Source organism: Balaenoptera physalus, assembly GCF_965194825.1.
Source record: "Balaenoptera physalus genome assembly, chromosome: 14".
NCBI lineage: Eukaryota > Metazoa > Chordata > Mammalia > Artiodactyla > Balaenopteridae > Balaenoptera > Balaenoptera physalus.
The window spans coordinates 23291380-23316286 of record NC_138893.1 but is presented as its reverse complement, the minus strand read 5'-3'; the positions used below and the strand labels follow the sequence as shown (position 1 = coordinate 23316286).

Here is a 24907-nt window from a genome sequence, read left to right as displayed (position 1 = left end):
CCCGAGACTCAGAATTAGCATGTCTGATGGTCGCAGGCAGGATGTCGGGCTTTGACGCTTCGTGACCCTGACTGTCCTTCCTTCCGTGGCTCCCGACTCCTGGCCTCCTCTTTGGCCCCCAGCTGTCCAGGCTCACGGGGGCCGCTCCCTCCGTCCCCCAGCATGGGCTGCAGAGAGCCCCCTGCCCGAAAGACGCCCACCCCCGCTGCGGCGCTCTCCTCCTGGTGGGGACTTACGGTGGCTCTTGGGTTGGGGCTGGATCAGCTTTATCAAGTAACCTGCCCAGAGGTCCCCGGGGCTGTGTCTGCTTGGTGTGAGAGGAGGGTTCATTCAGTTTGAGAAAAAGAAAAGCAAAATCTGTTGTCCTGGAGCTGGCCATGCTCTGTGGCAAAAGTCACAGAGAGGACCTTGGAGACCATCAATGTCAGCCCTTTAGTTTTTCTTTTAAACTCTTTTCCAACATTTTGTTATACAGATTCCAAGAATGCAATCAAGTTGAAACTTTTATCATTAGCACTTGTTTGTCAACCGCCTAGATTCTGTCATTAACATATCACTAGGCTTGTTTTATTACACGTTTATTACCCACCTATTCATCCATCAATCATTCTTGTCTTTTATGCATTTCAAAGCCAACTGCAGACATCAGTATACTTCCCTCTAAATACCTCAGTAGGAATGTCATTTGCTCTAATTCAATATTGCTTTAGTTCTTTCTTTGATATAAAATTTATGTACAGTGAAATGTGCACATTTAAGCATACATTCGCTGAGTTTTGACAGATGCTTATGTTTAACCCAAACCATTATCAAAATACAGAATATGACCGTCACCCCGGAAGGTCCCCCTTGCCCTCCCCCACCGCAGGCAGGCGGGCTCTGACTTCCCCTCCGTGGCTAGTTTGGCCCATCCTGGGACGTCGCATCAGGGGTTCCACCTGTGCTCCTGCTCTGTCAGCCTCAGCCCGTCGCGGTGGGAGTCCCAGCACCGGCCGGGCTCCTTCCCCTGTCTTGCCGGGCAGATCCCTCTGCCGAGTTCCCCTCGTGCTGTGGTGGCTTTGGCTGTTCTCCCGGAGACACACACCTGCACTGTTTCCACGTGTGGCCATTAGGGGCAAAGACACCGTGAACGTCCTTGTACAGATCTTTTTGTGAGCGTATGTTTTCACTTGTCTTCGGCAGTTCCACCTGGGAGTTGAATTGGGTTGTCATGGGGTGGGTGTGGGTTTAGTTTCGTCAGAAGCTGCCGAAGCTCTTTTCCAAAGTGATCCAGCCATCCTCCCCCCGCACCCCTGCCCCGCCAGCACTGTGGACGTTGTGTTGGTCCTCACCGTTACCCGTGCCCGGGGCTCAGGTCTTTGTAGTCTCAGCCCTTCTGGGGGGTGTGCGCTGGCACCTCGTTGGCTTTGCTTGGTGTCTCCCTGACGACTAATGATTGTAGGCGTCTTTTCAGGGGCTTATTAGCTATTCGTGTATTTTGGGGGGGGTAGAGTATCTGTTGCTATCTTTTGCCCATTTTTTTGCTGTTTGTTTTTATTACTGAGTTGTACGAGTTCTCTACGTATCCTGGATGCCAGTCCTTTGTCAGGTGCATGTTTTGCAAGTTCTCCCAGACTGTGGTTTGCCTGCTCGTTTTCTTAACGGTGATTTCAACCCCCGGAAGTTCTTACCTGTGACTCTTGCATGAGTGATTCTGGCTTTCCATGCCCTAAGAAATCTTGGCTTACCAGCAAGTCGTGAGGACGTTCTTCTTGCTTCTTTCAGGAACTCTGCATTTATGGGTTCCATTCATCCCAGATTAATTTTGTGTGTGATGTGAGGTCTGGGTTGAGGTGCTTTGTCTCCACATGGACGTCAGCTGGTTCATTGCTATCTGTTATAAGAGTTTGTTTTCCCCCGTGCATTGCTCTGGCACCTTTGTGGAAAATCACAGTATCGGTGTGTGTCTCTTTCTGGACTCTGTTCCGTCCCATTGATCTGTTCAGTGAGTTTTACTGCAGGACCACCTGTCTTGATGACTGTAGCTTGAAGTCTTAAAATGTCAGGGCAAGTCCTCTAACTGTTATTCTTTGAAGATTGCTTTGGGTATTCTAGGCCTGTTGCATTTCCTTGCATGTTTTAGAGTTGGTGTGTCAGTTTCTACAGAAAACCTGCTGAGATCGTGGCTGTGGGGTTGCATTGAATCCATAGGCCAATGCGGGGAGAATTGACATCTTAGCTATTCTGTGTCCTCTGCTCGTGGACCAGGCGTCTCTTCCTTTAGGTAGGTCGTTAATTTTTCCCGCAGTATTTCGTGGTTTTCAGTGTAGAGGGCTTGCACGGCTTTTGTTAAATGTATTCGTATGTAATTTACATTTTTTGGATGCTGCCGTGAATGGTATTTTTAAACATTTCATATTCCAGTTGTTTGCTGTTGTTACATAAAAATGCAAATGAGTTTTTGTGTATGAATCTCGTATCCTTGCTAAATTGTAGCTCTTTAGAGACGTTAGGACTCTATGTCAGCTCCACATCTGCAGACAGACGGGCTGTCCTTCCCTCGCGCCGCCTCCCTGCCCAGTCAGGACCTTCCACACCGCGTGAATCAGGTAGCGAGTGTGGGCCCCCACATCCCTCTCTTCTTTCAGGGGAAAGTATTTAGTAGCTCATCAGTAACAGTGCTGCTGGCTGGAGGATTGTTTTTTTCTTCTTTTTTTTCAGTTGTCCCATATCAAACTGAGGAAGTTTCTAATTCTTACTTTGCTGAGAGTTTTTTTTTTTTTTTTTTTTAACCATGAAAGAATGTTGAATGCTGTAAAATGCTTTTTCTGCATCTATTGAAATGATCCTGTAGTTTTTCTTTTTTTAGTCTGTAAATTTGGTGGATTATATCAGTTTTTCAGATGTTGAACCAAACTGCTGCATTCCTGGGCTACTTTGTCATGTTATATTCTTTTTTCTTTTTCTTTTTTTTAATGTATTTGTGCACTTGGTTTCTGTATGTATTCATAAGAGACATTGGTCTGTAATTTTCTTTCTTTGCCATGCCTTTGAAGGCCTTTGGTATTAGGGTTGTGTTGGCTTCTTAGAAGAAATTGGAAAGTATTCTCTCATCTATATTTTCAAAGAGCCGTGTGAGATGGTTGGTGTTTCTTCCTTAAGTGATCAGCGGAATTCACTAGTGAAGTTAGTGAAATTCACTAGTGAAATTAGAAGCACTAGTCTGTTTTGTGGGACGGTTTTTGGTACAAATCCAATTTCTTTAACAGATAAAAGTGTTTCGCTGTGTGTTGTTTTGTTTTTAAGGAATTTGTTCATTTCGCCTGCATTGCCGCCTTCGCTGGTGTGATGCTCGCCTTCTCTTGTTACTACTTTAATGTCTGTACTAATGGCTCCTTTTTGATTCCTGGCACTGAGCATTTGTGTCCTTTTCTTCTTGCTCATTCTACTCAGGGCTTATCAGTCTTACTAGTCTGTCCTCTTGCTGCTGTCTTGGTTGAGGGTGGTGATGGCAGCTTTTTTCTGCTCAGGACTCCCCGGCCCGGCTGGGGCTGCTTTGTTTTTGTAGGTTGAAGTGGAGGGTCTGGGCCCCACTTTAATGCTTCCAGTGTAAAATGCGGCTTGTTTACAAACCAGAGTGAACTGAGTGTTGGCCTGGCGTCCTCGCCATCCCTCCCGGGCCTGCCTGTGGCCGCTCCCAGGAGAGACCGTCCTGCTGCCTGAATTTCTGCCTGTGACCGAGCCATCCGTGTGGCAGGGTGGGCGCTTGCTGGGGCTCCGGCTCTGGCTGGACCAGGGCGAGTTCTCTCCTCGCACTTTTCTGTGGACCTGTGATCGTGTTCTTCAGACACCCAGGCTGCCTTTTCCCCTGAACTCTGTGCATTCTGTAATTTTCCCGGGGAACGCTTTCCTCCTGACATGGACGGTCTGCAGTCCAGCCCGGCGGGAGTCTCGCACTTGCTCCGCGATCGCTTCTCCTGGCCCTGAGCCAGGCCACACGCTGCGGCGGGAGGTCACACGGGACGGCTGGCCTCCCCAGGGTCCCCGCGACAGCGTCAGTCCACCGTGATCAGAGCCGGGAACTGGCCACGTGTCCCCAGACCCCAGCGTCCGTGTTTGTGTGCGGACGAAGGATGGTGGTGTGTTGCAGGTGGGAAAGCCTGTCGCTGAGCGTGGGGTGTGTCCTGCGGGAGAGCCGGGTAGGGGCTGCCTGGCCAGGCGGGGCTGGGCCTGTTCTCCCCTCGGGGTCTTCAGAGAGGCAGAGGGAGCTCCGTCGGAGGTCACGGCATCTCCCGTCCTCCCAGGACCGTCTCTGGCTCTCGTGCTGCACCTGGGTCCACCTGGCAGAGGTGAGGGGCCCTCAAGCCCACCGACAGGGCCGCCGTGGAGTGCTGTCCTCGCGACGGTCACCTGGACAGTCCCCGCCCGGAGAGGGATGTGTGGGCCTGTCCCCGGAATCCTGCGGGGACTCCTTGCCCCGCACTCAGCAGGGTGCCCGCTGTCACTTGTCACATGGGGTTGGGAGGCCCCCTGACTGAGCCAGCTGCACTGTACAGCCAGCTGGAAGGGTGGAGGGCAGGGGACCGGGGACTGTACCGCCACCGATGGTGTGGTGACGGGTCTGAGGTCCCCAGGCGGACAGCAGCTTAATTGTCTTTCTGGGCTCCCCTCTTGCTGAATTTCCCAAAATTTCTGAAAAGACTGTGATTCTCTTTTGAAAAGAAACCTCCTTATGAATCAGACAGAAAGGCATCGGTGCCCTAACTCGGGAGAGGAGCAGTTGGACCTCCACCCCGTCTCTTCCCCAGGCAGCCCCCCTCCCCTCGGGGTTTCCTCCGGTGCCCTCCCGTGTTTCTAAGTACAGGCTCTTGTTTGGGGTCTGTGGCGTCTGTGGACTGAGCTGCTCTGAGCCCCGCCCGCCCATGCAGTTCTGGGCCAGGGCTCCGTCAGGTCTGAGGTCCTTGGGACCACGCACACGCTGTTCATGGCTCAGCTGCGTGGCCTGCCCTCATTTTATTTCTGCTCAATCACCTTTTTATTAAAAAGAAAACAGAAGCAGTGGGAGGAGAACAGCACATGAACCGTGTTAACGGGATTTGGAGGATGGGAAGGAGACGGCTGGACGGCAGCTCAGGTGTGGGCCCCTGCACCTGCTGATGCCACGCGGGGGCAGCAGGACGGAGGCGGGCCTGCGGGAGGCGGGTGCGGGGCAGGACGGGCAGCGGCGGCCAGGTGCCCGAGAGGAGCCCCACCCCTCCTCTGCGTCCCCAGGCACCGCGCCCTGTGCCCCGGCAGTGCTGGCCAGGGGTCCTGGCGCGCCCCACTTGCTGTTCTAGCCAGAGCGACGTCCTGGAAGGATGTCGTGGTGCCAGAGGGAAGCCTTGGTCCTGGGGAGAGGTGCACACGCATGAGGCTCTGCAATATGGACGCGCTCAGGTGGGAAGCTGAGGTGTGTCTCCATGCTGACGTGCACACCTGCCTCAGGTGTCAGCCTTTTAGTCTGTTTCCTTCAGCATCTGCTGCTTAGAGTCTAGCTGGACAGGTCTCTGTTCAACGGGCTCAGTTCGGTCTTAGCGCTAATGGCTGGCCTGAAAGGTGGATAATTTCATTTTTTATAGGCCGTTATTTCAAAGTTAAACTTGCTTTGTGTCTTAGAATTTGATCCTGTTTGATGATTTATTGTCATTTAAATATACTATGTTCTAGGGCACTCTTTAGGGGAAAGTGTTTATTTTGTTATGAAAGTCCCCAAGCCCTCCTTCCCAATGACTATGGTTCTCAGAGTATCCATCTTTGTGAGAGGTTTTGGTGTAATCCATAGAGACGTACACTGGCTTTCTGTTTTTCTTTAATTGAAGGAGGATGTTGCTGAGTTATCCTTCATGGGAAAACCTCTCTCGCAGTTCTTATTGTCATTTTTTCCTGATTCTCTTACTCTGCCAGGTTTATCTAAAGGCACAACGTGCGAAGAGGAGAGGCGGGTTGCAGGGCGTGCGGGCTGCAGGCCGGACCGCTCGGCCTCCCCGGCCCCGAGCCGCCGGGCACTGCACGCAGCCCAGGCCGGTTTGCCCTTGCCGTTTGGTGGAAGGCCCATCGTTACTTCCGCCTGCAGAACTATTTTTAGCCTCAGTATTTGTGACCACACAGACAAGATTTCCTTTCTCTTGAAAGGAAACGGTTTTCCGCAGGGATAAGCGGGTGGCGTGGGGCAGGATTTCCTGAGGAATCGGGCAGCAGGACCGGTGCCCGCCTCGGGGCGCGTCCCCAGAGGCCTTGCCCGCAGGGTGAGGGGGCCCAGGGCCCTCGTTCGTTTCTGAATGACTCCCGTTTGGAAGTGTTAGGAAGCGCTTGAGAAGGACGAGCTTGTGTCCTGTGTCCACGGCGCTGGCTTGTCCCTGTTTCCTCGGAAGGCAGGTGCGCGCAGCGCTCTCGCGGGCGGGGCTGCTGCCGCCGGGACTCGGGCTCTGGCGGCCTTGAGTCCACATCTGCCCTGAGCCCGGGCTCCAGCGCCACGCAGCCCCATTCCTGACGGTCACAGCTGTGCTTCCCGGCGGAGGGACAGCGCCCCGCCCAGCAGGCGGGCAGGCCCCCTCCTCTTCCTGCAGGTCCCAGAGGAGATGGGTCTCGGGAGGCGGGGGAAGGGTCAGAAGTGGGTGGGGGCCGCCTGCTTCCCGGCCCTGGGACCCCCCGGGAGGACGTGACGCCCCAGGGGCCGGTCAGCTGCAGAGGTGGCCTGCCGGCGGCTCTCCGGCGCCTTTGCGGCCGCGCGGCCCCGGCCCCTTCCCGCCGGCCGCCTGCCCTGGCGGGCTCCCCGGCGTCCTCTCCCCGAGGGCCTCCCTCTGCCAGCGCTGCCCCTGCTCCCCGCGTCCGTCCTCAGGCCTTCCGGGCGGAGGGGGTGCGCAGCCGCCGCCGCGGCCAGCACTGTCCTCCCCGGAGCCCGCGGGCTCTCGCGGCCCCGGGCTCTTGGCCTCTTCGGGGACCCCTCCTTCCGGACGCGTCTGCAGGTTGCACGACACTGCAGTCAGCTGGTCGATGTTTGAGCCCCTGCTGTGTTCCCTGCCCGCGAGGCCCAGGCAGTCACAGAGGGGCAGAGGGGCCGGGGCCCATCCTGTCCTCTCCTGGCCCTGAAGCGACCGAGCCGAGGTGCTCGCGTGTCAGGGGGCTCTCTGGGCCGCCCCCCGCGCCTGGTGCGTGTGCGCGGTGCCTGGGGTGGACGGTGGCTCCCCGTCGCCCGTCTGGCGCCCTGCAGCCTCCTCCTCCGGGACGGCACCAGCGAAGGAGTCGGGGTGGCCGTGTGACGGGTGGACGCCCGGGCACGTGTGCTGCCAGCGCAGCTCCCTCAGAATCCTGAAGCCACGTTTCGTGGATTCTCAAAGTACGTTTTCCACCTTTTCCACCTGTCTGAATTGAGACTAGTCTTCAGAGTTCAAAACCTCGTGGGGTGGCTGACGTAGGGGCGTCTTGGATGCGTGAGCGTGGCCGTCATCCCTGGCGGAGGCGTGCCGCGGCTGAGGGACCATCCCAGAGCTGGCGGCCTTCTCATGCGGCCTGAGTCTACCCTGCGGGAAGAGGGGGCCCTCGGCTCTGCTCCCGGTGGGGGCCCTGGGCTGGCGGGGCAGTGACTTTCTAGGGCCCTGGGGTGGGGGAGCTGGGATCTGGCCCCTGGCTCCCTGGTGCCTCGTCCTAGGCGTCCCTCTGCCGCTCTCAGCCTGGTTCCCTCCGCGACGCGGGGCCCTGGGCCGCGGAGAGAGCGGGGCTGGGAAAGCGGGCGGCCGCACAGGCTCAGCTGAGCCCCCGGCTGGGAGGGCGGGTGCGTCAGCTCGGGGGCCCAGGCCAGCGGGAAGCAAGAGGCCCCCTCAGGATGCTGGGCGGCGGTTGCTCAGACAGACCACTGGCTGGCGAGGGCAGGATGAGGCGCCAGGACCAGTGCCGCCGTATGGCCGGCCAGGCTGTCACCCCAGGTGAGCACCGAGGGGGTCGGGGTGGGAGAGGGAGGGGGACGGAGGGGGCGCTCGGCGAGAGCCGGGACCTCCGCTGAGGGTCACAGCTGCTGTCGGGATGCACGCGCCCTGCTCGCGCTCTGTTGGCCTGGGGTCACGGTTTTGTCTTTCAGTCCCGTCCCCCCCCGGGTCCTTCTGCCGCTGACCGTGGAGGCTGCTCGTCCTGCAGGGGGTCCGTAGTTTGGGTCCCTGGTTGTCTCTCCCTCTTGGTTTCGGGTTAGATATTGGGGGCCAGGTGCCCCCTGCCCCACCTCGGGAGCCCAGCTGCTCCCGTCCAGGAGGAGGGCGACCTCCTTGCACACAGAAGGTCAGTCCGAGGTCTTTTTTGCGATGCTCTGTTTGGGTTTTCTCATATTTTGCCTTTTTTTTTTTTTCCTGGATTTTAAGAGTTCTTCAAATATTAGGAAGATTAACTTCATCTGTGATATATATGACAGATATTTTCAATCGGTTTGATAGTTTTTGATTTTGCTAATTTTTTTGCCATGCAAAAGTTGTTTTTATTTAAATTGTAGACAAACATATCATTCTCTTTAAAAATTGTATTTGGATTTGAGTCATAGTTTGTTTCTCCGAATGAACTTTAGAATCAACTTATCTATTCGAGCTGGGTGCGGACGGGTCACTTATTGGCATTGTCTGGGGGAGAACTGCTGACTTTATGGTGCTGAGTCACTCTCTGAGGACCAGAGAGGGCTCTCCAGTGATTCACGTCTGTTTCTTGTCTCTGCCAGGAATGTCTTAACACTTTTATAAAATTGTCACATTTTAAAATTTATTCCTAACTTGTACCTTTTCTTACATTGCTGTTATAAATGGGGCTTTCTTTCCCAACGCATCTTCCTACTGGCTATTGTCTGTATTTATGATGGCTGTTGATTTTGCTATGTTAACTTTATATCCTGCTATTTTCCCTGAATTCTTCTGTTGTTTGTTTTAGTTTTACCATTGATTCCCTGGGTTTCCCAGATGCACTGTCACGTCATCTGTAGATGCAGGCAGCCCCGCCTTCCGTTCAGCTGTTATACCCGTAGTTGTTTTCTCGCTTTGATCTCATTCCATAGTATCTTCGATATAAGGTTACGTGGACGTGGGAATAATGGGCATCTTTGCCAAGTTCTCGACCTTAGTGGGAGGGGCTAGTATTTCCCCCACAGAGAAGGGGCTAGCTTTAGGATGAGGTGCAACGGTGTGCGTGGTGTATAACTTTTCCAATACATATATTCTGTGATATTCAAAGTTGTTGCTATTAAATAAGAAGTAATAAAAATAAAGAAAGCTTTTCAGTCCAAAATAAAATACAGAACTATGCCATTAACTGAAGGAACATAGGAAGGATAAACATAAATCCAAATATTATTGAATAAGAAAACAGGAAAAACCCAGGAAAACAGTAAATTAAGGAAATGTTGAGTTGTTTGAATACGTTAAGTGAAATAAATATTTGATAAGGCTGATTATTGGAGGGAGAGAGGAAGGGAGGGACAGGCAGATAGACTGACCACACAGTAGCACTTGGGGACAAGGATTCCTCATACAGTTTAACCATTTGGATTGCGTTGTAAATTAGATCCTTACCCTAGACGTTATACCAAAATAAAATCTGAGCGGGGAAAAGTGTTTAGAGTGACACGTTTCATTTCGTTATACACACACAGACATGTTTATAATATCACGGACATGTATGGGTTTTCTGTGCTGTGTAACAAATCATCACAGACCTGTGGTTAGAATAAGCACCCGTTCACTGTGTCAAGTTTCTGTGGGGCAGGAGTCGGGACAACTGAGCTGGGTCCTCTGCACAGGGTCTCATCTGGAGACCCCAGGAGGGAAGGTCTGTGGGTCAGCTCCCTCAGGCTGTTAGCAGAAATCATTTCCTTGTGGCTGTAGCATTCATGGCATCTTGCTTCTTCGGGGCCAGCAGGAGAGAGAGAGAGAAAGAGAGAGTGAGAGAGAGAGAGCCCTTTGGTCCCAGCCTCTGACCTTTAGATCCTCTTTAAAATGGCTCACCCGATATCTGATAAGGTCGGACTTACCCAGAATAATCCCCCTTTGATTAACTTAAGATCAGCTAATTACGGGATTTCATTACATCTGCAAAATCCCTTCACCTTTGCCATATGTTACCCAATCATGAGAGTGACATCTTACCATATTCACAGCACCCCCCCCCCCACACCCACTCTTGAGGGAGAGGGGTGGTGCAGGAGTGAATGCCTGGGTGGGGCACCTGCAGGCTTGTTGGGATTCTGTCTGCTCAGGGAGCACCTATCATCCTGGTTCATTACAGTTTTATCATAAATGTTGCTTTTATTGAAAAACTTTTCATTTCATTTTTTTAACCTTCATTTATTTCTTCTCCATCATTTTTCCCTTATTTAAATCCAAATATTTGACCTATGTAATTTTCCTTCTCCCTGAAAAACTTTTGAAAACATTACTTTCAGGTCATGTCTACCTGTGATGAATTTCCTCAGTTTTGTTTGTCCAAGTAAGTCTATTTCCCCTTCACTTTTGAAAGATGATTTTGCTGGATACATAATTCTAGGTTGGTGTTTCGGTTTTCTTCTTTCACCACTTGAAAGATTTCACTTTCTGTCGAGAAGTTCACGTAATTTTCATCCTCGTTCTTCCATAGATTAGGTGACTTTTTTCCCCTTCCTTCTTTCAAAGTTTCTCCTTGTCTTTGGCTTTCAGCAGTTTGTGCCTAGGTTCAGACATTTTGGTATTTATGCTACTTGGTGTTCTCTAAGGCTTTTGGATCTGTGGTTTGGTGTCTGTCATAAATTTTGCCAAGTTCTTGGCCATTGTTTCTTCAAACTTTTCTTCTGCTCTCTTCTCTCTTTCTCCTTCTGGTATTCCTGTTACATGTATGTTTTATCTTTTGAAATTGTCCTACAGTTCTTGGATGTTCTGTAATTTTTTCATTTTTTTAATCTCCGCATTTCAGTTTTGGAAGTTTCTGTTGACGTATCTTCAAGCTCACTAATTGTTTCCTTGGTTGTGTCTAGTCTGTTAATGAGCCCGTCGAAGGCATTCTTCATTTTGTTACTGTTTTTGATTTCTAGTATTTCCTTTTGACTCTAAGCGTTTCCATCACTCTGCTTATATTACCCGTCTGTTCTTGCGTCTTGTCCACTTTTTGCATCACAGTTATTTTAAACTCCCTTTCTGGTAATTCCAAAATCTGTGTCGCAATTGAGTCTGATTCTGATGCATTTTTAAAAATGTCTTTAGGGAATTCCCTGGCGGTCCAGTGATTAGGACTGTGCACTTCCACTGCCGGGGGCCTGGGTTTGATCCCTGGTTAGGGAACTAAGATCCTGCAAGCTGCGAGGTGCAGCCAATAAATAAATAAATAAATAAAATAAAATGTCTTCAGACTGTTTCTTTTTTTTTTTTTCTTGCCTTTTACTATGCCTTGTAATTTTTTTGTTGAAACCTGGACCTGATGTATTGGGTAATAGGGACTGAGGCCTTCAGTGTGAGGCAGGAGCTGGACTGTGTTTACTGTTTGCTGTAGCTGTGGTGTCAGAGACTTCACATCCCCCAGTGTCCTGGTTTTGGGGCTCCCCTAAGGACTCCTCCTGCATCTTGCCCCTGTTTTGGCTGGAGTCACTGCCATTGCACTGGAGCCCTCCTGGTGAGGTGGTAAGGAGTGGGGGAAGGGGTGTTCTACAGTCTGTGATTAAATCTCACTCTGCTAGTGGCCCTGTGTCCCTGGGCTGTGACCCTCACACATTTCTTATTTCCTTCTCCCCATCCCTTAGATGAGGTAGGGAGGCTAGGAGGGGGAAACGTCCTTCCCGCAGGTGGGCTAAGGCTCTGGCAAAGTCCCTCTCTGCCGAGTGGGCTTTTGAGAACGCATTGGGTGTATTTCACAAAGGTTACTCTTTCCCTCCCTCTGCCAGAGCCAAGAGGGGATCTTCACTGTGAGTACTCTGTGGGGTGCCTGGAAGTAAAACCTAGGAAAATGTGGCGGCCTGCTTAAAATTGCGGTCCAAGGAGCTTCCCACGTTCACGCTGTCTGCACTCAGCCTCCAGCATTTCTTCAAAATTACCATCTATTGTAAGTCTTCCAATGAGGTTCTGAATCAAGCAGCTTCTCTTCCAGGTCTCAGGGGGGTGGTTTCCTAGCCACTTCAGCTCTCTGATGGGTCCAAGAAAAGACGTTGTAAGGATAGGAGTGAGGACTTGCAAGCTCTTTACGTCATGGGCTGCAGCTGCAAGTTTCTAGTTAATGTTTCGGTTCATTTTAGAGATAATCATTTGATTTTCTTAGTCGTTAGTATGGCCGGTTGTATTAGGGGCTTTCCTCGTATTGAACCGTCCATGCATTCATGGTTTATTGCACTTAGTTCTGATTGTGAATTTTCAATGTGCTGCTGCATTCTTTACTGTAGGGTATTTGCACTGATAGCCATATGTGAGACTGGCTTGAAGTTCCCCTTTTTTATGTATGCTGTCTTGATCTTGTGTCTATGTCAGTATTATATCTTTTTTTCATGATAGAGACTTTAAAGTTTTTCTTCTTTTTCTGTGACCTAGAGCTGTACTGTCTAATAATGGCTAATTATATGTGACTGTTATACTTAAATTAATCAAAATAAAATTAAAATTAAAAAATTCAGTTATTTAGTCCACACTAGCCACATTTCAAGTGGAAATTTAGCTGGTGCCAATAGAGAACATTTTTATCATCACATGAAGTTCCACTGGACAGTGCTGATGTAGAATCAGAGAGACTTCCCATGTCTCTGAAATCTGCACTGTCCAGGCCAGTGGTCACCAGCCACAGGTGGCTTTTGAGCAGGTTTGTACGTGTGGTGTGTTTGTGGTGTGTGTGTGTTTGTATGTGTGGTGTATGTCTGTGTGTGTATCGTGTGTGTGGTGTGTGTGGTGTGCTTGTGGAGTGTGTGTGGTGTGCTTGTGTGTGTGTGGTGTGTGTATGGTGTGTGTAGTATATGTGTGGTGTGTGTAGTGTATGTGTGGTGTGTTTGTGGTATGTGTGGTGTATGTGTGTGTATCGTTTGTGTGGTGTGCTTGTGTGTGTGTGTGGTGTGTGTATGGTGTGTGTAGTACATGTATGGTGTGTGTAGTGTATGTGTGGTGTGTTTGTGGTATGTGTGGTGTATGTCTGTGTGTGTATTGTGTGTGTGGTGTGTGTGGTGTGCTTGTGGAGTGTGTGTGTGGTGTGCTTGTGTGTGTGTGTGGTGTGTGTATGGTGTGTGTAGTATATGTATGGTGTGTGTAGTGTATGTGTGGTGTATGTGTGTGTATCGTTTGCGTGGTGTGCTTGTGTGTGTGTGTGTGTGGTGTGCTGGTGTATGTGTGGTGTGTGTATGGTGTGTGTAGTGTATGTGTGTGTATGGTGTGTGTGTGTGTTTGGTGTGTGTGTGTGTGGTATGTGAGTTATTGGTCTTCTGACTTACAGTGGCTTTTTGTGCAGTAATATGCAAATTAGCCCAATAGCTTTCATGTAAGCTGCAAATAGTTTTCCCTGTTTGTCATTTGCCTTTTTTTTTTCTGTTGTTGATAGTGAATAGTAGTTGTTTCAAATGTTGCCAAAGTATTCTGAGAGCTTTCATTGTTTTTCTCTTCCTCAAGCTTTTAAAATTAACAGTTGAAAACATGAAAGTAACGCATGGTAATAATTATAAGCATATTAAAAATGAAGAAAAGAAAAGAAAAAGAAATTGCTTCAAATACAACTACTCAAATTTTGGTGTTTTTTTTTCCCAGTCTTTTTTTCTTACCCTGATAAGAGGGTTCAAAGCAGCTGCCCCCCAGGGAGGGCCCACGGCTACCTTCCGCTCAGCCATTCATTCCTCACGGACCCACGTGGGTCTGTCCGTCCTGCGTTAGCCTTGGCTCGTGGGTGAGGAAGTGGAGGGCGAGGGCGGCCCGTTCCTGCAGGGGCTTCTCTTCAGATGGTTGTGCTGGGCTGGTCCTTGCCGTTGGGCTTGTGCGTGGGCACGAATTGTTTTGTGTTCCTTCCATCTCTGTTAAGGTATAAACTGCTTCCATGTTAATACGTGCTCATCAGATGTTGTATTTTTTGGTAAAATACACCTAGCGTAGTATTTATCATTTTAATCTTTTGTAAATGTACAGTTCATTGGCATTACATCCATTTACAGTGCTGTGTGATCGCCACCACTATCTATACCCAGAACTTCTTTATCATCTCATGGATTTCTTTCTGTTGCCTCCTTCTTTCCTTCAGCAGACATACTACATGACTTTCCTTATCAATGAGCCGTCTGCAGTACTATTCTGGAGTATTCTTAATTGTAATTCTCTTGTAAATGATGTTATCGTGAACTTCTTTGTGTGCAGAGCGTTTTTGTTGTTTAGAATTACTTCTTTTAGGATCAACGTCCAGAAATAGAATTTCACATTTGGAAGGAATGAGCATTTTTAATATTTTTCCCAGCCACATTTTGGTAGTTTTTGTATTATTCTGCAAGGTGATGAGAGCAAATTGAGGGTGTTTAAGAGGTAAGTAAGGTGTGTGCTTTCTTCGAATACACACGGAGCCCCGCCTGTCTCACGCTTTGGGCTGAAATGAGAGTGTTTCAAGAGCTAGTACGTGTGTTTATCTTTTATTCTTACTTTAGTGGCTTTAAAAATCACTCTGCACTAGCCAGATATGGGCTGCAACTCCGAGGAGGCCTCCAGGCCTTGTCGAGAGCCGCTCAGAGTCACCAGTTTGTTAACTTAGCCGCTGGGACATAAGTGGCCCCGTGATTGCAGCCCAGCAAGACCTGTTTGGGTGGGGCTCTCCGTTAAAGGTTGCCGTGCTAAGGTAGGTCTAATTTTATAGAAAATTCTGGGATACGTACATTTGAAAAAATCATTTTTGTGTTTGGTCTTGGCAGAAAAGCAGGCCTGTGTGTGTGTGTGTGTGTGTGTGTGTGTGTGTGTGTACATGCACACGCACTCAACGTTTTAATGTGTGAGCGTCTATTTTCTACATATTTGGAACCACGGTGACAGAGCTTTTCCGGTGTTTCTGCTGTACCTTCCCTTTTTCCCACGGCGCCGTGGGAGGTGTGTCAGGCGTGTGCACGTGCGGCTGTGCTGTTGTGCGCTTGCCCAGGACAGGCCCTGGGCGGCATCGCCTCCGCTCCTCCGGTAGCAGGAGCTTTCGGTCGCCCTGATTTACCTCCTGGAGGACATCGTGGTCTGTTGTTAAACTCCTTACCTTCTGTGAGATAAGATTTGAGGCAGATATTAGGATTTCAGACTGTAATTCCAGTTGTAACTTTCAAGAAATTAGTGTTTTTCCACACATCTTCAGGAATGCATTAAGAAAGGGAAACAATAAGGCTATATGTTGGGTGGGGACATTCTTATCTGTAGAGTTTAAAAATTATGTATTGTGTTGGCATTGCAGACCGTCTTCTCATTCTTACTTTTGTTTCCAGTGTTCGTCCTTTTGATGTGTGTTGTGTGGTCACGGTACGTGGTGACATTGTGCTGTGTTGGGCAGCCCCAGAGTTTTCTGTGTGTCTCCATCGGGTGGACCTATGGGACTTCCCCTTCTTATCACTGGGCTTGAAACTTTCTTTTTTTTTTTTAATAAAATAAGAGTAAAATGCAATAACGTACATCGAACGGCCCCAGAGACTGCCGCGCCGCAGCCTTGCGGGCCTTGCTCCAGTGGAGCTGCAGCTACTTCAGACTTGTTTCTCTTTAGTTTTGTTGTGGTCAGATACACATAACATACGACTTAGCACGTGACCCGAGTGCCAGGCTCAGTGGCATCAGGTACATTCACATCGTTGTGCAGGCGTCGCCACCATCAGCTCCAGGACTTTTTCATCTTCCCAAACTGAAACTCTGCCCCCATTAAACACTCTGCATCCCCTCCCCACCACCCCTGGCCCCCACCATCTGCTTTCTGTCCCTAGGGACTTGACTGCTGTTGGGACCCAGCATGAATAGAGTTAGGCAGTATTTGCCCTTTTGTGACTGGCTTGTTTTACATAGCATAATGTCTTTAAGAGTCATCCATGGTGGAGCATGGCAGAATTTCCTTCTTTTTTGAGGCGGAATAATAGCGCAGTGTGTGCATAATACCACATTGTGCTTGTCCTTTCATCCACCAGCGGACACTTGCGCTACTTCCACCTTTTGGCTGATTGTGAATAACAAATGCTGCTGTGAACGTGGGTGTGCAAATGGCTGTTTGAGTTTCTGCTTTCGATTCCTTTGGATAAATACCCAACGTGGAATTGCAGAATCATATGGTGAATTCTATTTTTAATATTTTGAGGGACCACCATACTATTTTCCAAAGTGGCTGCACCATTTTACATTCCCACCAACAGTGCACAAGGGTTCTAACTTCCCCACGTTCTCACCAACACTTGTTATTTTACTTATTTATTTTAAAATAATGGGTATGAAGTGATACATCATTGTGGTTTCGATTTGCATTTCCTTAATGACTAGTGATGTTGAGCATCTTTTCATGTGCTTATTGACCCTTTTTGCACCTTCCTTGGAGAAATGTCTATTCCAGTCCTGTGCCTGTTTTTTTTTTTTTTTTTTTTTTTTTTAATTTATTTATTTATTTATGGCTGTTTTGTGTCTTCGTTTCTGTGCGAGGGTTTTCTCTAGTTGCGGCAAGTGGGGGCCACTCTTCATCGCGGTGCGCGGGCCTCTCACTATCGCGGCCTCTCTTGTTGCGGAGCACAGGCTCCAGACGTGCAGGCTCAGCAGTTGTGGCTCATGGGCCCAGTCGCTCCGCGGCATGTGGCATCCTCCCGGACCAGGGCTCGAACCCGTGTCCCCTGCATTGGCAGGCGGAATCTCAACCACTGCGCCACCAGGGAAGCCCTGTGCCTGTTTTGAATAGTCTTATTTGTCTTTTTGTTGTTGAGTTGTAAGAGTTTTAAAAATATATATTCTGGATGTTAACCCACTATCAGATATATGATTTGCCAATATTTTCTTACATTCTGTGGGTTGCCTCTTCACTCTATTGATAGCGTCTTTTGATGCACAAAAGTTTTAAATTTTGGTGTAGGCCAGTTTATTTTTTCTTTGGTTGCCCGTGCTTTTGGTGTCATAATCCAAGGAATCGTTGCCAAATCCAGTGTCACGAAGCTTTTCCCCAATGTTTTCTTCTAAAAATTTTATAGATTTAGGTCTTATGTTTAGGTCTTTGATCCATTTTGAGTTAATTTTTATATATGGTGCTAAGTATGGAGTTAATTTTTATATATGGTGCTAAGTTCAACTTTATTCTTGTGTATGCAGATACCCGGTTGTCCCAAAATTATGTGTTGAAATTACTGTCTTTTCCTTATTTCATGGTCTTGGCACCTTTGTGAAAACTCATTCGACACACACGTGATGGTTTATTTCCGGGCTCTCTTTTCTGTTCCACTGGTCTATACGTCTGTCTTTTTGCCCGTCCCATGCTGTTTTGATGACTGTGGCTGTGAAATCAGGAAGTGTAAGACCTCTAATTTGTTCTTCTTCTTCAAGATTGTTTTGACTGTTTATGGTCCCTTGAGATTTCATATGAATTTTAGGACGGGTTTTTCTATTTCTGTAAAAAAAGTAGTTGGAATTTCAGTAGGGATGGCATTGAATCTGCAGATTGCTTGGGATGGTATCAACATCTTAACAATACTGTCTCCCAATCCATGAGCTCGGGATGTGTTTCCATTTCCTGAGATCTAATTTCCTGCAGAACTGTTTTGTAGTTTTCAGTGTACAAGTCTCGCCTTGGTTATCTTATTCTTTTTGATGGTATGGTAGATGGAATTTTCTTTATCTCCTTTTTGGATTGTTCATTGTTAGTCTATAGAAACACCACTGATTTTTGTGTGTTGATTTTGTGCCCTACTACTTTGTTATAATTCATTTACTAGTTCTAACAATTATGTTTTTTTGGTAGCATCTTTAGGGCTCACTATATATAAGATCATGTCATCTGTGAGCAAAGATAATTTTATTTCTTCCTTTCCAATTTGGATGCCTGTTGTTTCTTTTCCTTGCCTAATGCTGTGGCCGGGACCTTCCAGAACTGTGTTGAATACAAGTGGTGAGAGTGGTCATCCTTGTCTTATTCCTGATCTTAGGGGAGAAGCTTTCCATTTTTCACCATTGAGAATAATGTTGGCTGTGGGCTACTTCAATTTTGAGTGTTAGAATCTGTAGGCATTTCCCCCCTTAGGTTCCTTTCTGTGCTTTTATGTCTAGGAAGGCTATCTTTCTACCATAAGGACAGCTATTTGCTTATGTCTTCTTCTGATAGTTTTTCCTGTTTCAAGTTTTGTGTTTATCTCCTGAAGTCATGTAGAGCTTATTTTGTTTGCAAAGTAAAGAAAGGATCTAATATAGCAGTTTAAAAATAAGCGTTGAACTAGATGACTACTGCCTTGGCCCTCACCAGTGTGACATGCCCCATTACTTCCTGCAGCTGCCTCAGTCCTGTAGTTAGGAAGGGGGTTGCTGTGTCTTCGAGGGTCTGGGTGCCTTTCTCTGTCAGGGGGCATGAGACAAGCATGCTAAAATGATTCTCAATTCCTTCATGCTTCCCGCCGAAATAGAATTCTTTTATAAGGTCCTTTTTTGTTTTCCTTAAAGTCTAAGCATTATAGAAAAGTACAAATCACCCCACAACCCAGAAGGAGCCATTATCCACGTGTCCCCAGCTCTCTGTGTGCAGGGAGCTGCAGTGAGCAGGGTGGGCTGAGTGACCAGGGGCCACACAGCACTGCTGTCTTCAGTCCAATGTCAAATTGAATTCTACTGGAATTTTCAGGACAAAAAAGTACTGGCTTGAAACTGAAGGAACTTCTCAACTTGAGAAAAATGCAAACTATATATCTCTCTAAAATTCTCCTAAGTATATGAAAACTTAAAAACAAACTTTAAGAATTTGTAGTTTGAAAATACATCTTAACTTTCGACCATGTTTGTGAACTGCCTGCTGTAAAGAAGTCACTCTTCTTCTGCAGTGGTTCTTTGCTTGCCCCCCCCCCCCAACCTGGTATAGATTTAGTATCTGCATTTTGTCAGGTTTCTGACATCACGTCTCTCCACGTCTAGTCCTTAGTCCTGTGCGTAGGTGGACGCCGGCCTCGTCCCCGTGGTCTTCCGGTTTCTGTTTCTGTTCCTGAGTTCTGGGCCTACGGGTTCCGCATCCGTCTGTCCGTCAGTGACCGGGTTGGTCTTGCTGTCCATCTTTGCGATTCCCCTTTTCTCAGAATACTGTTCCCTTTCAAGCTTGGTCAGTTTTCCTTCCCTTTTAGGGAGGCATTTGCTCTGCATCTGCTTCTGGATCTTTTTTGTCCTGTTTTCCAGCTCCCTCCTCGGAGACGCCCATTCCTGCTGCTCCCCACCCTCAGGCTCATCGATCTGGTCCCCTGGAGGCGGTTCCCCCTCCTTCCCTTGGCGGCCACTTTTCAGGGTTGGACCCTTTCTGTGTCGTGTTGCTACGAGGGAGTCCCCCTCTGTCACCCCGTTTGTTATTTTGTTAGTTTGTGGGGAAAGAGCTCTTGACCCAACTTTATTGACCATCTTGGCCCCAGTGGTTTAGAGAGTTGTTATTGTCATATTGACTTTAAAGGTGTCCTGCTTGTACAGGGTACGCATACTGTGGTGTGCAGGCTGGGAGGGGGACCGGCTTTTCCTGGTAACAGTCCTTGAGAGAGGACAGGGAAGAATGTGAGAGCTGCTGTCCCGGCTGGGGGCTCTGTGACTGAGGAAAGCGGGGCTGACCTGAGGGCAGTGAAGGCGTGGGGGCCACTGAGAATCTGCAGGAAGAGCAGGTGCAAAGGCCCTGAGGCTGGAGAGCGGAAGGTGCCGCCCTCCAAGAGCAGAGACAGGGGAAGGGGGCAGAGAGCTCAGACCCCGGGTGGCCGTGCAGATCAGGGAGGGACTGACCTTCCCCTCAAGGGAGGTGGGGGGGGACACTGGAGGTGGATCTGACGCGTTTTCAGAGCACCGCCCTGGGTGCAGAGTGGAGAGTGACCTGGGAAAGGCTGAGGGCAGAAGCAGGGGAACCTCAGGAGGAAGCGGCAGTGGCGCTTGCACCAGGGCAGCAGAGGAGGGTGTGGGGGCGGAGGAGGGCGAGTCTGGAAGTGCTTTGGCAGCAGGGGCAACGGTGTGACGGGAGCTGGATACAGGGGGAGAGAGAGGGGTTCATTTAGCCTCTGCAGGTGGAAGGATGGGTGGATGGAGTTGCCATTGACAGAGATGGGGAGGGGCTGGGGGCAGGGTGCAGGCGTGTGTGCGTGTGAAAGCATGTGTGTATGAATGCATGTGTGTGAGAACGTGTGTGTGTGAATGTGTGTGTGCATGTGTGTGTGTGCGTATGAATACGTGTGTGCATGTGTGAGAGCGAGTGTGTATGAATGTGTGCATGTGTGTGCGCGTATGAATGTGTGTGCATGTGTGTGATTGCGTATGTATGAATGCGTGTGTGCGTGTGTATGTGAGCGTGTGCATATGAATGCATGTGTGTGCATGTGTGTGAAAGCGTGTGCATATGAATGCGTGTGTATGAATGTGTGTGTGTGCGTGTGTGTGAGAACGTGTGTGCATTAATGCGTGTGTGTGCATGTTTGTATGAATACGTGTGTGTGCATGTGTGAGAGTGCGTGTGTATGAATGCGTGTATGTGCATGTATGAGAGCGTGTACGTATGAATGTGTGTGAGCGTGTGTATAAATGCGTGTGTGAGAGCGTGTATGAGTGCATGTGTGCATGTGTGTGAGAGCGTGTGCATATGTGTGTGAGACCGTGTGCGTAGAAATGCGTGTGTGTGCGTATGTGAGAACGTGTGTGTATGAATGCGTGTGCATGCGTATGAATGCGTGTGTGTGAGCGTGTGTATGAATGCGTGTGTGCATGTGTGTGAGTGCGTGTGTATGAATGTGTGTGAGCGTGTGTATGAATGCGTGTGTGCATGTGAGAGCGTGTGCATATGAATGTGTGTGTGCATGTTTGAGAGCGTGTGCATATGAATGCGTGTGTGCGTGTGTATGAGAACGTGTGTGCATTAATGTGTGTGCGTGCATGTGAGAGCGTGTGTGTATGTGTGTGAGCATGTGTGTATGAATGCGTGTGTATGAATGTGTGTGTGTGCGTGTGTATGAATGCGTGTGTGTGCATGTGTGTGAGCATGTGCGTATGAATGTGTGTGAGAGCGTGTGTGTGAATGCATGTGTGCATGTGTGTGAGCGTGTGCATAGAAATGCGTGTGTGTACATGTGAGAGTGTGTGCGTAGAAATGCGTGTGAGAACGTGTGTGTATGAACGTGTGTGCGTGTGTATGAATGCATGTGTGCATGTGCGTGAGAGCGTGTGTATGAATACGTGTGTGCATGAATGCGTGTGTGCATGTGCGTGAGAGTGTGTATGAATGCGTGTGTGCATGAATGCGTGTGTGCATGTGCGTGAGAGCGTGTGTATGAATGTGTGTGTGTGCATGTGTGTGTATGAGAGTGTGACTTGGATTGCCTACGGCCACTTAGGACAGGGCTTCGGGGAGGATGGTGGGCGGGGCCGCCGCAGGGCTGAGTGCGAGGTGGGCGGGGTCAGCACGGGAGCTCACATCCGACTGTGCTTGTGGACATCGGGACTTGAAGCTGAATCTCTTTGCCCTGTCTCCAGGCTGAGCCCACGAGCTCTGGCGTGGAAAGGTTGCTGAAATGCTGGGGGGCCCTCTGTGCCCCAAAACCAGCACCCTTGCCCTTAGCCCAGGACGGGCGTGGGGGGCTGCCCTCCCCATTTGCTCGTTCCTGGTCAGGGCATCTGGGACCTTGCACTCGAAGTCCTCTGTCTTGGATCACCCCGGGGCCCGAGGCCAACTGACCGGCCGCCCCTGGTCGCGTCCTGGCTACGGTGCGGGTTGCCCCGCGTCCCTGGTTCAGGTGGGGGATCGTTCGGGTCGGTGGGAGAGGGATGCGCGGTGCTTCCCATGCTCTCGGAGCTGTGCCGCCGTCACCACCGTCAGCTCGGACCACCTCCACCCCTCAGCCACACCCGGGGCCCGGCCACAGCCTGCTGCCTGTCTCGGCGGACCTTCCTGCTCTGGAGCTCCGTAAACCGGAGTCAGATGTCGCCTGTCCTTCGGTGGCGGGTTTCTTTCACTGAGCACAGTGTTCCTGAGGCTCGTCCACGCCGTGGCCCATGTCAGTGGCCGCCGTGTTCGCTTGGACCACGTTTTGTCTCTCCGTCCATGCTGGGCTGGCCTTTGGGCAGTTCCTGCCTTTCGCCTGCCGGGATTCCGCGGCTGCAAGTGCTCGTGGCCGAGCCTCTGCGTGGACAAGCGTTTCCACGTCTCTTGGGCGCATCGCTGGGCCACGGCCAGCGTTTTGAGGCAGCGCCAGGCTGTTTCGCACAGCGGCTGCACCGCCCGCACCCTCCTCCCCCGCCCCCAGCCGTGTCTGAGGGTCCGCTTCTGCGCAGTCTCCGCAGACTGGCCGTCTTCTCTCCGTGTCAGCGTCCTGGGGGTGGGGGCAGAAGCTTGCCGTGCTTCGGGTTTGCGTTCCCCTGACGCCTAGTGATGTTTGGCTTCGTCCGTGGGCTGGCTGTCAGTCTGTTCAGACCCGCTGCCCGGTCTTTCCGTGGGCGGCCTGCCTGCTTGGGCTTTTCTTTGCTCACCTGGGAGGGTGACAGACAGAGGCATGGCGTGCCCTCCTCCCCGTGCAGCACGTGGGGGCTGGAGGCTGGGCCCGGCCCCGAGCTTGGCCTTGGAGACTGGAAGGCCCCACACCCGGCTGGACTCTGGCCACTGTCTCTGTTGGGCGGAGGCGCGGAGCCTCCTCCACACCCTGCTCTGCGGTCTGCAAGGCTCTGGTTTCCCAACCGTTTTTCCCTTCGTTCGTTGCTCTGCCGGCAGTTCAGTCTTCCTGCCCTCGGGACACACAGGGACATCAGCGGGCGACAGCACCTCCCGCATGGCAGCCGTGCACGCCGGCGTCTTGGGCCGTGGGTGACGCGTTTGGGCCCAGCTGTGGTCAGCCTGGACCCTGGCTCCGGGCCCACAGCCTCCGCGTCCAGAGCTCTGCTCGGATCGGGGGTCTGAGTCCTGAGGCGTGGTGGGCGGGGTTTTGTTTCTTTTGTTTTGAATTGTGGCAGAAAACACATAACATTAGATTTATCATCTTCGCCGTTCTAAGCGTGGTCCAGCAGTGTCAGGGGCGTTCACACTGATGTCACCAGATCTCAGAAACTTTTCGTCTCCCGTGTCTGAAACTCTGCACCCACTGGACGTACGTCCCTGCCGTGTCTCCCGTCCCTGTCCAGGCCTGCCGTGACCTCTCAGCACCTTGGCCACGTGGGGTTGCATTGGACCACGCCCCTCACTCGGCTGGCTGGCCTGGTGGTCCAGGACCCCGGCAGGCTGTGTGGGAAAAGGCGGCGTCCTGTTTTCTCAGGGACTGGGCACCCTGTGTTGGCTGTGCCCTGGGGTGTCCGCAAGCCTGAAACCAGCACTTGGTGGCGCGTGGCTCTTTCCACGTTCTCAGAGCCTGTCCCAGGCCCCCTGCCGCTAGGTCCTGCCGGATACCCCCGCCTGGCTGCGGGCAGCCCCTCCCAAGCCCCCCGCCCCCCTGCCCCGGGGACAGAGCAGGGCTGGAGGTCAGCTCTGGATCCAGGGCTGTGGTGCCTGCCCATCACCGGGCGAGGCTTGTCCTCGCTCCGCCCCTTTTCCCTGGACGAGCTGTGGACCAGCCCCCCGTGCAGAACGGGGTCTCCCGAGTGGAGCAGGGTGTCCCCCGCCCCGTGTCGCGCCCTAGCCCCTTGGTGAGGGTGGCAGATAGGCCATCACATTGGTGTCTGCTCGCGGCCGTCAGGGCTGTGTCACTGGCCTGACTGTCTTTTCTTCTTAATTTACAGCCAGAAAACCTCCAGAAGAACTGGCTGCGGGAATTTTATCAGGTAAGAGCCCCGTGGCGGCCGGGCCCACGGGAGGGGAGCGGCTCACGTTGCGAGAGATCACGTTTCGTCCTGTGGCCTCGCGCGGGCAGCCGGGGGTCCCATCCACTTCCCGGTTCCTTCTCAGAGGCCCCTCCCTTCTCAGATGCCCCCACCCCGGCCGGGGTCTCTGGTTGTCGGAGGGGAGGCTGTCAAAAGCTGGTGGGGACATTTGGGTGCGTTTCGGGGGGCCCTGGGTTCTGGGCAGAAAGCGCGGTGACTGGCTGGCGGGTGGACGCTGGCCGGAGGCTCTGGGGGAAGCCTGTTCCCAGCAGCTTACGTGGAGCAGCTGTTGGTCGGGCCCCTCGTCTTGGTCAGTTCTGTCCTGGATGCCGGGGGGCCGCTCTGGAGGGACGACAGAGGACTCTGCTCCTGGAGCCCGTGCTCCACGGGGACCGGCGAGGAGCACAGCCAGGACCAGCTCAGACGTCCCCCCACGAGGACCAGCCTCGCCGCAGCGGGGTCCTTGGCGGAGCGCGTGGGGCCCTGACGGGGCGTTGAGAGGCCACTCTGGGAACTGGTGGACGAGCGGGGCATCCCGCTCAGCAGGGCTGCAGGCTGCCTGTGGGCCACCAGGAGGCCAGTGTGGCCGCAGCCCGCAGAGCCTGGGGTAGGGACAGCGTGATGAGCCCAGCACATGTGTTCTGTGAACAGGAGGAAGTGCAGGTATTGGGGGCCGGCCTCAGGGCTGCTGAGGCCCCAGGGGCTGAGGGGTGGCACCTGGCGGGTCCCCTCGGGGGCGCTCGGTGTCCTGACCATCCCATGCGGGACACATGGGCCACTGGGCAGCCCTGGGCTCCTGCCGTCCCTGCTGGCACTGGGGGGTGGCCACCTGTCAAGTCTCCACGCCCGACCCCACCAGATGCTCAGGCCGCTGGTGGGGACGGGGGTGGGCTGCGGGTCCCGCTCCCGCTCTGGAGAGGCAGCCGGATCCAGAGGGAAGAGTCCAGTGAGGTGTGTCTGCCTGGGCTGCTTGCAGG

At 51.4% G+C, this 24907-nt stretch overlaps 1 protein-coding gene across 11 annotated transcripts in view; it reads left to right on the top strand.

Moving 5' to 3' along the window:
* INPP5A (inositol polyphosphate-5-phosphatase A) overlaps window positions 1-24907 on the top strand; it is a 182259-nt gene that overhangs the window by 39345 nt on the left and 118007 nt on the right. For all 11 annotated transcript variants that reach the window (XM_082424873.1, XM_082424875.1, XM_082424877.1 and 8 more), the window contains exon 2: window positions 23850-23891. Coding sequence is in view for 10 of the 11 variants with exons in the window: in XM_082424875.1 (XP_082281001.1) it covers window positions 23850-23891 (42 nt within the window). In the remaining variant the exon portion in view is untranslated. The remainder of the gene's footprint in view (window positions 1-23849; window positions 23892-24907) is intronic.